General features: G+C 43.8%; 1 protein-coding gene across 5 annotated transcripts in view; it reads left to right on the top strand.

Moving 5' to 3' along the window:
• The window catches only part of KIFAP3 (kinesin associated protein 3), a 66,204-nt gene extending 51,878 nt beyond the window's left edge, over nucleotides 1–14,326 (top strand). For 2 of the 5 annotated variants that reach the window (XR_003530160.1, XM_027658438.1), the window contains one exon: nucleotides 10,936–11,104. Coding sequence is in view for 3 of the 5 variants with exons in the window: in XM_027658438.1 (XP_027514239.1) it covers nucleotides 10,936–11,002 (67 nt within the window). In the remaining 2 variants the exon portion in view is untranslated. Of the gene's footprint in view, nucleotides 1–10,935; nucleotides 11,105–13,904 lie in introns of those variants that run through there. The other 3 variants (XM_027658437.1, XM_027658436.1, XR_003530161.1) reach the window with 2 other exon arrangements.

Raw genomic sequence — 14,326 nt, 5'->3', positions numbered from 1 at the left:
TGAAAAGGTTAATAGTTAGGAATGCTACAACCAGCCAGAACTTTTTTTTCTTCCCAAGGAAGTTTTCTCCAGTACAGGATCCTTTAACCTCGTTATAAAATGTAGCAGAGCTGCCATTGCACAATCCCGTTTTCACTGAGACAAGGCATTTCTGTGTGTGCTCACATCTCTTCTCAACAGACATGTGACTGGAGCTTCTTCCCAGGAAGCAGTGAGGTTTGGCATGTCAAACACAACCAGTTTTATGGGGTGACTGTCTGTCTCTCTCCTTGGTGGAACATCTTTCCTTCTGCCTGGATTTACAGCCCAAAACTTTAACTGCATTTTTTCTTTTTGCCATGGCAGGTCATTGTGATACTTTGTGAGCTCAGTGTCTGGAGCCAGGCCCTTGCAGGCTGCTCTGCACTGACTTCAGTGGAGCTGTGGCTGATGTTGCCAAGTGCCAACGTGCACAGCCAAGCTGTGGTGTCTTAAGTTGATGGAAACCACAGTGTTGTGGGATGCAGTAACTTAATACCTGGCCTTAGGTCCTGGTGGGAGCACAGGGAAGACTGTTACTGTGACTTAGCTTGTCTCTAGCTGAGCTGACCACATGTAATGTCTGCATGTGCTAAAAGTCCACACTGAATGGCAGAAATGGTCATATCCACAGGTTTTTTTGTTTGGATACCCTGATGAAAATCAGATGGGAATTGTCATGGAGGAACAACTGAGCCTTCCATTCCTGTTGATTCCTGTGGTGTGATGATAACTCTTAGTCATGAGTCAGCTGAACAGCTCAGGTCCAGGTCAAGTCCAGGAACTGCATCAGGTGCTGGCAAATGTGAACTTTGTGAATGATTAGCAGAGTGTTTTGAAGTGGTGTGACATGTAAGTTACATCCTGCAATGACATTTGTAGCTATATTCATCTTCAGTTACATTTGCTGAAGGACTGGAGGAGTTGGTGAGCCTGCTAGGGAGTGTCTCATCCATCTTGTATTTTCAGTAACATTCAGCACAGTTTATTTAGAAGTTGGAACATTCCCTTCCCAGCCTTTCAGGATGTAAGTGCCATCTTGCAGGCTGTCTCTGAAGGTGAGAACTAGTCCATTAGCAGAGAGTAGCAGTGAGCTGCCTCAGGCCACCCTTCACAACCATCAGTGGCAGAAGAAAGTGTTTCATGGTCCTCAGAAAGATTAGTGTAGATGTTCTCATGTGGAGTCTATGCTGCAGTAGAATTGAGACTACCCACATGTCTCTGTCCTCCTCATTTGAACAGAGGCAGTAGTATTTTCCTGTCTTAGAGGTGACATGTAGTGAGTATAAAATCTTTTAATGGAAAGAAAAGTGAATAGAGTGTAAATTAATGTTACAATATGATTCTACTTTCAGCTATTTTACCACAGTGAGGTTTCTACCAGCTCTGTGCATTGCTTTTTCTTTTCCATAATTAAACTTTATTTTAAAAACAATACCCGACTTGTTTACCTTTGCAATATGTTCAGCAGAGTTGTACTCAGCTTCTGCCATTTGGACACTATTTAATTTGCATTTCCCAGGAGAATCGAATTAGGTTTTATTAGTAAATTGGGCCTATAACTTTGTAGGCAGGTTTTATTAGTTTATCACACATCAGTATTAGCAAATTGTAAATCCCACTGAAACGAATTCAAAAAGGCCTTAAAGAAAAGCTCAGAACCAATGAAGTTCCTGGACACAAATAAGGGAGTTTATTTTGGTTGTTTTGTGTCTTTTTTTTCTTTTTTTTTTTTTTAATCCCACAAAGCACCTTTCTTATCCTACTCTGTTGTCCTAACTGCCTCCATGTTTAGTTTTATAGAAGTTAAACTGAACATGATCAGGAAAGTTTCACTAATTATATAGTAAGGATCTGTATGGCTTGAGATAAAGCACCCTGGGAAACAGGAAGGGAAGTTTCCTTTTGTGCCCCAGTGCCTTTACAGGTGGTACATATGCTGGAATTGAGATCCTGCAACTAGAAGATAGTATTGAAATAAGAAAGTGGGAACTGCTGCCTTTAGGAGTGTTTTGGTCACAGTCTGAGATGAGCTTATTCAAAGCCTTCACTTGATTGCTTCAGGTTCTGCCTGGATCATGGCTTAAGACAAAATTCACTGTGTAGTTGTTCTCCTTCAATACTTCAGTTTGGGAGAGGTGCTTCCAGAACAGGAGTGCTTCATCAGTAAGAGCTTTTGAATGGGAGCTTGAATTTCTTTGTGTCTTACAATAATTTGTTTTTCTTTGTCCTTTTCCCATTTTTTTGGGTAGTGATTGTATTCCTGCTAGCTGCTGCTTGATTAGTTTTTTCACACTGTCTTCTCAAAGCCTTGTTTATAGAAATACTGCAACCTGCCCACACTGTAATCCAGTTTAGGTGTCACTGATGTGCACCTCACCAAATTCGGCTGTTCCTGTGTGGACCGTTACTGTAGCATTTTTGAAGACTGGGAGTCTGATTATTCCAGAGAGCTAAGATTTGGCTCTGTGGCCCATATTGATCAATGAGGAATTTGGAGTTCTGTGCATACTGCACCAGTGAAGGATTAAGGCCCAGCACTGCCTGTAATTGGGGAATATCCCTACGAGGAACATACTGTTCTTATTGAAAGTTCAATTTACAGCAACTTTTCAATGTGCTTGGGTGCTTATTTGTTGTCATTGTTCTTAGCCAGTATGAGGAGAAGCTGCCAAGCAGCTCTCTGTGTATGCCCCCCACAGTGCAGCACACAGTCCTTGCCCCAAGGAGCTGATAGTCAAGGCAGGCAGGGAACCAAAGGTGAGGAGAAGGGAAAGTCAGGTGCCAGAGCAGGGCTCTCGAGTGCTCCCTCAGTGCCCCAGTGACCAGACCACACCACCTCGCCAAGGTGTGTGGTCTGGAGTTGGGAAGGATCGTGTTGCACTTGTTTCATTTACTGTAAGAGTAGTTTAATTGCTCCCAACAATTGCACCAGTATGCTGGCAGATGAAATGGCTTGCTGGGGAGTATTTTAAAGGTGCAGTTTTTTCAGCAAGCTGCAGATGCCGTTTGGGAAGAGAGTTAGTGCTGAGGTTTTAATGTGCTTCAGCTCTTTTGGAATACAAGATACTTGGGCCTCTTTCACTTGCAGTTGCCTCTTTTACATTTCTTTAGTTGCTTTTTATTTTACTATATTCCACCTGCAGTTGGCCTCATTTAACCATCATGGTTTAGGTGACTATTAAGAATTTTAAAAGAATACCAAAATGCTGTGTCAGTTAGCTCAAGTCCTTTGGAATGTCTTACCAAAAAATCCCCCAAACCTGGCTCTGTCTCTTCTGAAATGTAACATTAATTAATTCCCACGTTCTGTCTGCTGCTCTTAGTCCCTCCAGATGTGCTACTAGGAATAGACTGGCTCCCTGGTTACAAGCCATCTGGGCTCTGTAAACTGATTTGCACTTATATTAAACAATAAGTGAACAGAATGCGGAAGAGTTATTAAAGCAAATGTACATTGCTTATAAATCTCAAAGTAAAATATTAAAATGTAGTAAAGGGGAATGGAATGTGCAAATGAAGACCTGCTTGTTTTTAATGAGTTTAGCTGTGACCTTCTCGATTTCAACTAAAAGAAAAGAATTTTATTTTTCTCTTTAAAAAAATTTAAAAAAAAAGAAAAAGAAACTATAAAACTGCTTACAGAAGTATCTGAGACAAAAACAAGGAAATATAATGTTCTAAACTTGACTGGTCCAAACCACTCAAGCTGCTGTGACAGCTCATAAAACTGAGAGTAGTTTTTAACTGGACTCTGTTTTACATTGCCAGAGTGAATTTTCCTTGCAGGAAGTAGCCAGAAGGTTTATTTAGTTTCCAGACTGCTGCTTTGATCTTTCCATTCTGTCACTTCTCAGGTTACATAGCCCTTTTTCACTGCAGTAAATCTGCAACAGTTAATGAGAATAAAATTTCCTCCTTCTCACTGATCGCATGCTGTTAAATGCCAAACCACAGCCAGCAGCATATTTGCAGAATTCGGCTGCACTGTACAAAAACAGCACAATCAGTTTAATCTTGTTGGTTTTGTAATTCATTTTATTGAGCTTTTCTTTTTCAAGTGACCTATTTTATCAAGACAAGTGGTTGCAGGGCCAGATCTGGAAGAAAGATTTAAAACTGCAATAAAGGGAAGGGTGTTTTGTATGCTGGGTATAAGCATGGTCACAGGATTCAAAATTAAACCTACAATGAGGAGTTTTAAAAAGTCCCATATATCAGTGGGTTATTTCTTGTGGTTATTATCTGAACTGAACATGTGCTGTGAACAAGTCTCTAGCATAAAAATTAATATATCAAATTAATTTCTTTGCCAAATACTTTAAATTGTTTTGATTCTAAAATCTTATTCTGATTCTGCATTTATCAGTTTTAACCATCCAACTCCAGGGACTGAACCACCCTTTCTCTTCCCTCTGGAAAACAAAATGATGTTTTTATAACCATGAGATTTAAAAAAATAATAAATAAGTTTACAGAGTTTATTTGCCTTATGGGTTTTGAGCTTTGTGAGGTTTGTTGTTTTGTTGTGGGTTTTTTTTTTAAGACTCCCTGGCCAACCTTATTGTCTTGAAACATTATTCATTCATTTAATTAAAATTGATTTTTTTTTTTGGCATAATAATGCTACCCCAAGGTATAGATCTCCCAAGAAAATGTTCCTTGTTTGTATTTGTATCTGCCTTGTTTATCCAGTGTTATCCCTAAGAAAAAAAGCCAGTGCGAGACTTCCTTCTTTGTTTACACTAAAATCATTGCTGATTTGGGATAAATTTTGACAAAATTTCACTAGGGCTCTGAGTTGATAAACAAAAGTGGTTGAAATCTGGATGATCATCTGTGGTGGTAAAAAATATTTAAAGTTTATTCATCAGTAATGATGCTCTGACTGCATTTGCCGTGTGCGCTCGAGCGAGCGCTGCAAATCCCCCAGCCATGGTAACTTTCAGAGAAGGCTTTGAAAGCTTTTATTGGCTGCAGCTGGAAGGCAGAGCAGAACAGATTTTTTTGACTCTGCCTCCCTCCCTCCTTCCCTCCAGCATCTGGATTATCATCCCCACTGAGTTGCCCGGTTCTTAGTGCTGAGCCCCACAGGCAGCATGACGGTCGCTGTGGCTTCTCTGGGCATTTGTGCACAAGAGGGAACTTTTGTCCCCATTTGTGTGGAAGCAGAGAGCTGAGTGGCAGTGCTTGGGCTTGAGGAGTTTATCTAAATATAAATAAAGGGATTAATTGTCCAGCTAAGAGCCCTTCACTGCAGGGCACAAAAAAGTTGCATTTTTGTTTCATCTGCTTTTTCCAGAGTACATTTTCACAGTGACCTGCTCTGTAGCGTAGCACAGAAACCAAGAAACACTTTCCATGTGGAAATGGGAAGGCTGGTGGAAGGCATGGACCAGATCCCGAGCTGATCTTGCCAGTGGCACCAGTCATTTCTAGGAAATGGCCCCTTCAGGATCCTATTCTGCTCAAACTGTTGCCTGAAGCTTCTTAGTACACAATCTAACACTGAGCTTGCTGGAGAGGCTTCAAACCTTTCCAAGCTAGACCTATTGCTAATTTAGATTAAGGCAATGTACTCTTCAGTTTATGGAGTTGACAGATATACTTTGGACTGTGCAAGGAGAGAGGGGGAGGAAAGGACATCTTCCTTTTTATTGCCTGCTCCTCAGGGCTTTTTAATTTGTTTGAGTTCTTAATTAATTTTTAAGAAATGGATGTATCTAATCAGTGGGTTTGGCCAGTTGTTGAGCCAAGAGCACAGAAGATGTTTCTGTCAGGCTTATAATGGAAAGCCAGAGCCCTTGGTTTCTGTTCCAGCTCTGACTGTGCACTTGACCTTTTAACAAATCCTGTAGAGAATGGCTGATAAACTCCCTGTCCGTGTGGCAGGGCTGTGAGCCTGGCTGAAGGAATGCTGCAGGAGCTATCCCGATGCCCTGCAAAGAGACAAGATGGCTCTATGATACAACTGGAGTCTTTGAGCTGCTGTTTTGCCCCCGGCTATATTGTGGATTGGTTGCTTTTCTAACAGGGCAGAAATAGCTTTTTTTTTCCCAAGGAGTTTTACAGAATAAGCAAAAGTCTTTTCTGTCTATGTCGGTCTAATTAGAGCCTTCTTGTTACTGTAGTTCGTCATTTGGCTGTCTTTAATGCCTGGGGTGTTTTCTCTTCCAATACTCCAGTGGGAAGCTGAGGTCATGGAGAAAAGGCTCAACTTGTCCAGGATCACACAGCAGGTAACTGCCAGAGCAGCAACCCCAGCCCACGGCCCAGGCTGTGTTCACAGAGCAGGGATGGCAAGGGCTGCAGCTCCCAAGCAAGGCTCCACTGAATTTGGCTGAGCAAGGTCACTTGGCTTTGGTTCAGTGCTTTCTTACCATTCAGTTTGGAAATTTATTTTTTTTTTTTAATGTTTCCCTCTCCCAGTGGATTTTGGCATGGTTATTGCTTGGTGCATAGCTGGAGCTTGACACAGAAGACACAGTGCTCGTTTCTCCACCATTGTCAGCTTTGCGTTTGTTTACAATTAAATGGGAAAAACAGCAGTATTGTGCTGAGCTACAACTGGGCACCAAGTCCAGAAGCAATTGGAAACTTTAAGTCATTAAGTGCACTGAAGAAAGCTGGATCACATGGAAGGAGAGACATGATCAAAGCTGTGTCATGATGCACGAGGGAGCTAAAGTATTGCACAGGTTAACTTGGACACTTGTGAGCAAATACATCATTACTGGTTAAGGAACATTAATATTCAATGCTAATGTAGAGATGCACTTGGTACTTGATGCAGTGTGCACAGTCACTATTCCTGCCTCAAAACTCCCCTCCTGCTTGAGGGCTAGAAAGCATGGAAAAAAGGCTTCACAGATATGGAAGAAAAAGTTAGGGCCATTAGAGGCAGAATTTAAGAGACTTGTGGTTTATAGTTTAACGTCATTACCAGTAGTAGGAGAATCTACAGTTACAGGACATTATATAAAGAAACATTGTTTTTTCCTAAGGCTTCCTCAGTTGTATGCTTTCTCCATAACCCATGGTTTGTGCTCTTACTCTGAAGCACAGAAAATTTATGGTCAGTGAAGGAAAACCAGAGGTAGCTGGCACATAGGAGTAAATAGGATCATCTTCTTGATTGCTAGACTCTAAGGAAGGGAAAAAGCAATGGGCCTTGTGTCCCTTTGTGATGCCCTCTGCTCTTTCATGAAGGGTGGTAGGAGAATGGGATCCCATCCAGTGCTTAGCTGACAGGGAATATCAGCAGACAGGCCACAGAGTCCGTGGGCTTCACAGGCTCTGAGCCTTGGCTTAGGCGTGGTGGTTCACTGATACCTGCAAAGGATACCATCTCCTTACCTAAAGATACCATTAGAAGCTGGAGGGGTGTGTGTGTTCTGTGGAATTCAGACCCATTTCCTGCCTCCTGTGCTTGGATGCACATGATGCCTGAATCCTCACTGTCTGATGGGTCGAGGCCTGGATGCCCCCAGCTCCCCTGCTTTTCCATACCCAGCTCTCTGTGCAGGGGAAACCTGTGGAGGGAGGGAGGGAGCTGCAGCCTTTACTAACCAGCTCATTGGGCTGGCAGGACTGTGTCACATCCCATACATGATTACACTGCCCTGCACTGCAGTCCTTGTCTCAGACCTGCACTCCAGTGTCTCTCATCAACACTTCAAAAACAAGCAAACAAAACCACCCACTGAGATGAGAGAAAAAATATGGACTTTGCTGCTGGCAAACCCCTGTGTCTCTTGTTGACAAGTATAATCAATAAACTGCATCTCATTTGTACAGATTATAATGCTGTGCTTGTCTGGAGATTAGAGACTGGAGTGCCACTCCTATGGCTCAGGCACCTCCTGAGGGAAAAATATAGCCTTCAGTATTCATCTCAATATAATGTCTTTTTGTCTGTTATACAGGGAAGCTTGAGACAGCATTGTGGAATATGGGGGTTTATGGCGTGGGAGTTTATAAGAGAATGCAGGGTGGTAACTGTATGGTACCAACAGTGCTGTCACACATGAGTAGATTCACAGAAGGGAAACTTTAGGACTTCAAGGATGCACTGCATGAAGTTCTGAATGCCTACCTAGGATGAGGTGGGAGATGACTTAAGAGTGAAGACAGTGCTTTTTAGAAACAATAATACCTGGTGTATAAAGGGAGAAGGTAGAGAGGAAACAGAGAGGTTGCTATGAACTGTACTTATATCAGGTTTCTGAAAGATGCTCAGAAACTTTTTCGTTCAACCCCCATTCTGTGATACTCAGGAGGAGTTTTGAAAAGCTGCAGGTGTGATCAGTGGCAGGAGGAAGAGTGCCATGTGTGTCAGCAGGGGCTGCCTGTTCACACCTGCACGTAAACCCTCTCAGCAGCTCATTGGAGCACCAGAACTTTGGGTGGGATTCCTTCATTTGGACTTGGTAGAGTAGCTGATGAGTTGAGCTGCAAGTAGTGTTTGGTTGGTCTTAGCAAGGTCAGAAGATCTAGGGAATTACAAATTTATAGATTTTTTTTTTTATTTAAAATAGATTTTATTGTTAATAAAATTATAAAGCTTATATCCCTGGTGAGTAGCTGAGAGCCTCTGAGCCGTCAGTTATTGTTGATGCAGAGTAAGGAGGGAGGATTGACAGGGTTTTATAACAGGTTTAGGATGAAAAGAACCTTAGCTCCGGTGGAAGCACTGCATGTGTTCAGCTTGAAGTTCATTTTCAGTGGGCAGTGATTCCAGGGTGCCTTAATTTGGGGCAGAAAAGGATGAAACTTTGGCCCTAAAGTGTGAGCTCCTAAATTGGTACTTCACCCTTGAAGGCTTTTCCTGGGCTGCCTTCACCTGCACAGGCAGTCCTAGTCTTTCACTGCACACTCTGGCACAATTATTGCTGTAGTTGTTCATGCCTCTGACTGTACAGGCCTGTTTCCCAAACTGTTTTATTGCTGGGATCACTCCAAGATCTGTGGATCTTACTGGGGGGGGTACTCATGACCAAGAATTTCCTCAGTGACGCTGGATTTGCCTTTCTGAGGCCCTGCTTATGCCAGAGGAATTAGTACCTTGGAATTAGGATCCAGTTTTAGAGCACCCTGTCAGCACCAGCACAGGCACCGGTGTGAACACTGGTGTGGACAGGCTCAGGTGTCTGTGGCTCAGGAGAGCTCTGTGGTCACTCTGCACCCGGGTGCTAATGACCCAGCAGCACTGTGCTCAGAGCCTCTCCTCTGGTACCGTGCCCTGGGGAGCAGCACAGGTACCTGCAGGGAAACCCCAGCAGAGGATTCCTGGTGGAGTGGTCTCTGTGGGAGCCTGCCAAGTCTTCCAGACATTCAGCAAAGCCTGTCTAGTCCCTGGGGCTCTGGGGGCAGGAGGGAGTTAAGGAAAGGAAGTATTTTGTGGGTACAGTGGGACAGTGGCTGGCATTTCCTGTTGAGTGGGGGGACACAATCGTTCTTTACATCTTAAATTATGTGAGAGCACCTAGGATCCTACATGGGCATATTAATTTGGATGTTATGAATCAGAGCAAGCATCAATAAGCAGAGCTGTTAAGAAATCTCTCCTCACTCATGCACATCAGGAACATTTTCCTCTTCGGCATGTGTTCTTCAGTTCCCCAGCAGTACAAGCAAATTGGAAAGTTCAGCTGTCATTTGGGGAAGGTCATAGATCACACTAGCAGCCTGAGTAATCCAAGAGGTTTTAAGTATCATAGCATTTAGTTTAAAGTGAAATTTGCTCTGACAGGGGCTGGCAGACCAATAGGAAAAAGAAATATTTGTGCTTGGAGAAGTGCATGTGTAGAGACCTCGAGTATAACTGATGGCTGGAAGTGATTTCAGTCTAAAAAAAACAAATCATTAAGAGAGTGCATAGGGGTAAAATACACAGTTCATATTTTAAAGGGTCTCAAAATGAACGAGCAACTGAGGTTAGCAGTACGTAGTAATTAGCTGGGCTGTTCACTGTTTAACTCCATCAGCCCCAGGCGTGGGGCGAGGGTTGCACAAGCACAGGGTTGTGCTGTGCCCGTGGGTTGCAGGCACGGATCTCTGTGCGCAGGTGCAAGACAGAGCTGCCTGAAATCACTTGCACAGTGAGGCAACGGCTTAAGCCATTTATCTGAGGGGTTTCTTGTGGTGGTGTATGATCCATATCCGTTCTACAACTGCAGGGGTGCGTGCGCTTCTGCTAGGTACCTAAGTGAATAGGGATGAGTATTGGGAGGAAAAAATACTAATTCTGGGATGTGTATTGTTGCCCTAAATGGCATAATTACGTGTCCTTAACTTTTTGGGAAGACAGGCTGGTGCTTGCTGTGCTCAGCACTGAGTTTCCTGGTAGATGCTGTATCATAAGGCCAACAACACATTTTTCCTAGGAGCAAGTTTTGAACTTGATTGCTGGTATAAATTTGAGCACACATGGCACAAATCATGATCTCAGGCCAGTTGTTACCCAACAGTGTTTACAGCTGCAGAACTACCATCTCTCCTGGCTCTCCCCTTCGCTGTTCTTGGCAGATGGGGCAAGGATTCATCAGGACTTGGTTTTTAAACCCGTCTCCACCTTGGTGGGTTATGCCCTTGGCCTGCCAGCCTCCTGAGCGAGCCAGACTCTGGACTCAGTCTCCAGGCGCGTGTTGGCTGCTTGGTTGTCCTGCTCCTCCGTTATCTCCTGGGCTAAGGAGCCTTCCTTTCAGCTATGACAGGCTCTGTGCTGCAGCCTGCCAGGGCAATCAGTCCCACAGGCAAAGCTGGTGTGCTTCAAGAGCACCAACGTGTAAAAATGAAGCCAATTTTTTTCAAGCATGGTCAAGCATTCATTTACTTAAGAGAAATATTTAGATAGGAGAGAGTAGTGATTTGATCAAGGTGTTTTAATGTGATTTTCTGTTCCTTTTTTTTTTTTAGCTGTCCAAAGCAGTTATCAGCTGATCCATCTCTTCCAGTTTTCTTCGGGACACTAACATGTGTCTGAACCATTTGGAAATAACTGATACTCCTCAAAGTTTAAACTCTAGGGATCTTTACCTAATTACTTACACGTTTATAAAAAAAAATATTAAAAAAATGATTTGCTGAGAAGGTGATTGAAACCATATTTTCCCTGCTCTTGTTATCAATTTAAATGCATTTAGAAGTTCTTTGAATAAGGATTACTGAGCTGGAAGTGGCTGGAAGAGCTCAGCCTCCAGCGATAGAGGCCCATTGCCACCACGTGGCTCAGGGCGTTATTACACCTCACCCCAAAAAGTCAGTGGTGTTTTAGTTTGGGGTGTATAATGGAGGAACTATAAGAAGCTCGGGACAGGTCTCCAACTCCTGTCTTTATTGTGTACCTCTCTGCCACAGTAAGCCCGAGGATGGCTCCTTCTGTCTCTCCTGTGAGCCAAGGCATGTCCCCTGCAAGCTTGACTTGCAGTCAGCAGCCTCAGGCACCCTCCATCTCCTCACTCACCTAAACATCATTCCAGAACGAGCTTTTCAGTAGGGAGCAGAAATGCAAAAAGCCCTTATTCTACCACACTGGTAATAAAAGCAAATTACCACAACTGTCACAAAAAACAACATTGAAAGATAAACCCAGAAAAGCATTTTCTGTTAAAATAGCTTTTCATTATAAATCAAATATAGATGTTTTAAGGACGTTTGGAAGACAACAATGGAATTCCTGAGTTTGAAGGTAGCCTTAAAGGGTTCTGCTTCTCTGCAGTGTTACACGTGTAACTGGGAACTTGTAGAAACACAACAGAACCTGCTCCTGCACTTCCAAATCCCACTATGCCTTCTTTTAGTACATTATTAACTCCTAGCACTGACACTACCAAAAGAACTTGTAAAGAACTGATGTTTTACGGTAGTTCTTCAATTGGTTTGTTTTTTGAACTGCCAAAAATACTACTCAGCTTTCTGCTTGTCCTTGTTGGCTTGTTTGGAAGAGCTTTGGGGTCTCTGTTGAGACATGGGCCCCCAAGGGCAGCCCATGCGAGGTCTGTCTGTCAGTCCTTTGCATGCTGGAAATCAGGAACAGGGAGGAACAGGGACCATTCTCTGGCTAAGGTGAGTTCAGGGTTTGGGGTTTCTGGAGATAAGAGTGAAACACAAAGTAACAGGATTTCTCTTAATCCCCTCTTTCAAAGCTTCAAGCCTCATAATGAGAAAGCTGTTGTTTGCCAGGTACAAAGGAGGCAGCTGGGGAAGGTGCCTCAGAGGTCACCAGCTCATTTCCTAATGAGCTTGAAAAAGAGTGACAGGACTTCAGAGTGGATACAGGAAAGAACCAGTGGCCAGAGGCAGGTGTGGAGCCGAGGAGTGCGTTCACAGAGCTTTGCACCACTGCAGGATACACCACAGCCACTCTGCTGCTCTCTGCTGTGCTGAAGGGTCTGCTCAGACTGATGGCTCTGTGTAGGAGGTGGGGACAGGGGCATTGCCCATTCAAATACACACAGGCAGACATGGAAATGCAAAGCACTTCCAGGACACGGCATTTCTCAAGATATTTTCGGGTAAACTGGAATGATTTTCTCTGCAGCTTGGCTGTTGATTGCGTCCCTTCCCTCTCACAGGACAAATCTCAGCCTCAGACCTTCCACCTTCACCTGATTATCAGAACATCCCATGAGTGAACTAGTTTGCTGAGAAACCAGGCACCAAGGATCCTTTTCTAGGACCTCACTGAGACACAATCCGGGGAAAGTGCCTTTGTGAGGACAGAATGACGGACATGGTCCCCCACCACTGCAAGCTGAGCCCTTTCAGTCCAACTGATTCAGAAGTGCCAGCTTCTTGCTGAGCCAGGGCCTGGGGCCCACCCATTGTACATCTTCTGGAGGGGTCATTCTTTCCCAGCCTTGCCTGTTGCATAACCCATGTTCCATATGGATAATTGGCAGTAATGAGGTTCAGCTTTTCCCCACTCCAAAGGCACTTTGGTTCTTTGTGTTTTGACAGTCTTCAGAGGGGAAGTTCAGCTCCTTTCAATGCATCTGTAGTCAGAAAATAAATCAGGATCCTTTTTCATTTGTCCCTCTACTGAAGTGGAAGTTAAGAAGTGACATAACTATGAATAGGCAGTAGTCCAGTGTCTTAGGCAATATTCATTTTTCCTCTACCTCCTCCATGAGAGTTACTGTGGAGCATGAAAAATGTGCCACTTTTCCCTATGCAGTTCTTGCGTTTTAATATCTAATTCATTGCTGTGGTACTCTTTAGGTGTAAGGGATTTCTCTTAAGGGAGACTGTAGGTGCTATTCTATATGAAAAATTAATTATTCTTTCTCATTAGTACATAGCCTTTCAGTATATGATGAATGCTTTCGGCCATTTGGCTGCCAACCTTGTATCCCATCTGAAACACCATCCTTTACTGAACTATGTTGCTGTACCACATCTTCTCACTTTCTCCATTCTAGCTGGTGTTTTCCCAGGCACTGCAGAAATGTACTGAAGGCAGGGACTGAGACTGTTCAGAGGTGCTGTGTAGGGCAGGGTTACAGTGGCCTTTGCCAGAAGCGTGCACGAAGCCTTTCCTGAAAGACACCTTAACTTCAGTGTACAGAGGGAGAAATCCAGTCACAGGAGTGAAGTTCTTGGCCAGTAAGTCCATACAAGGATGGAAGAGAAGAGGTCTGTCTCTTCTGGGATCTCCTGTGGACCTGAAAGCCCTTCCTCGATAGGAGTTGTGTTGATTTCTCTGCAGCATTTCTTCTCCCAACAGGGAAGAGGAGACAGAGGAATGCTGGCTAGAAAGGGAACATGAACATGGCTTGCAAAGTTGCCTCACAAAACTCTGGCAAGAGGAGTCGGAGACACCAGGCTTAGTGTGCCTTCTCTGCCATACAAAAACCTGCAGTTTCTCTCTCCTTGTTATTTTGTAGCATCGGAGTTGATGGATTCGGTCAGTCCCCAGGGGTTCCGGGCCGCCCAGCGACTGCCTATGGATACCGCCCGGATGAACCGTATTACTACGGCTACGGAGCACGGTGAGCGCCCCCAGCCCTGGAGGAAGCGGGGTGTGCCTGCAGCACAGCTCTGTCCCTTGGTAATGCATGACTGTACCACGATGGGGCCGTCACTCTGTATCCTTTGGCATGTGTAGCTCCAGTTAAACGTAGCCTTTCTGGGTCCAGTGTGTTAGTGACAGTGTTTATTGTTTGGTTGCTCTTTGTTATTATTTTTGTACAGTATTCACTCTGTGACTTGAAAGCAGGAGTTGGAAACTACTGGACTGGAAAGTGTCACATTATGTATATCAAGCTACTAATTTAATTTCTATTAAACATAAAAACCTGTGTGGTCA

This window comes from Corapipo altera, unplaced genomic scaffold (genome assembly GCF_003945725.1).
Source record: "Corapipo altera isolate COAL_440 unplaced genomic scaffold, ASM394572v1 79, whole genome shotgun sequence".
NCBI lineage: Eukaryota > Metazoa > Chordata > Aves > Passeriformes > Pipridae > Corapipo > Corapipo altera.
The sequence above is the reverse complement of the archived record's forward strand: the minus strand, read 5'-3'. Positions and strand labels throughout refer to the sequence as shown.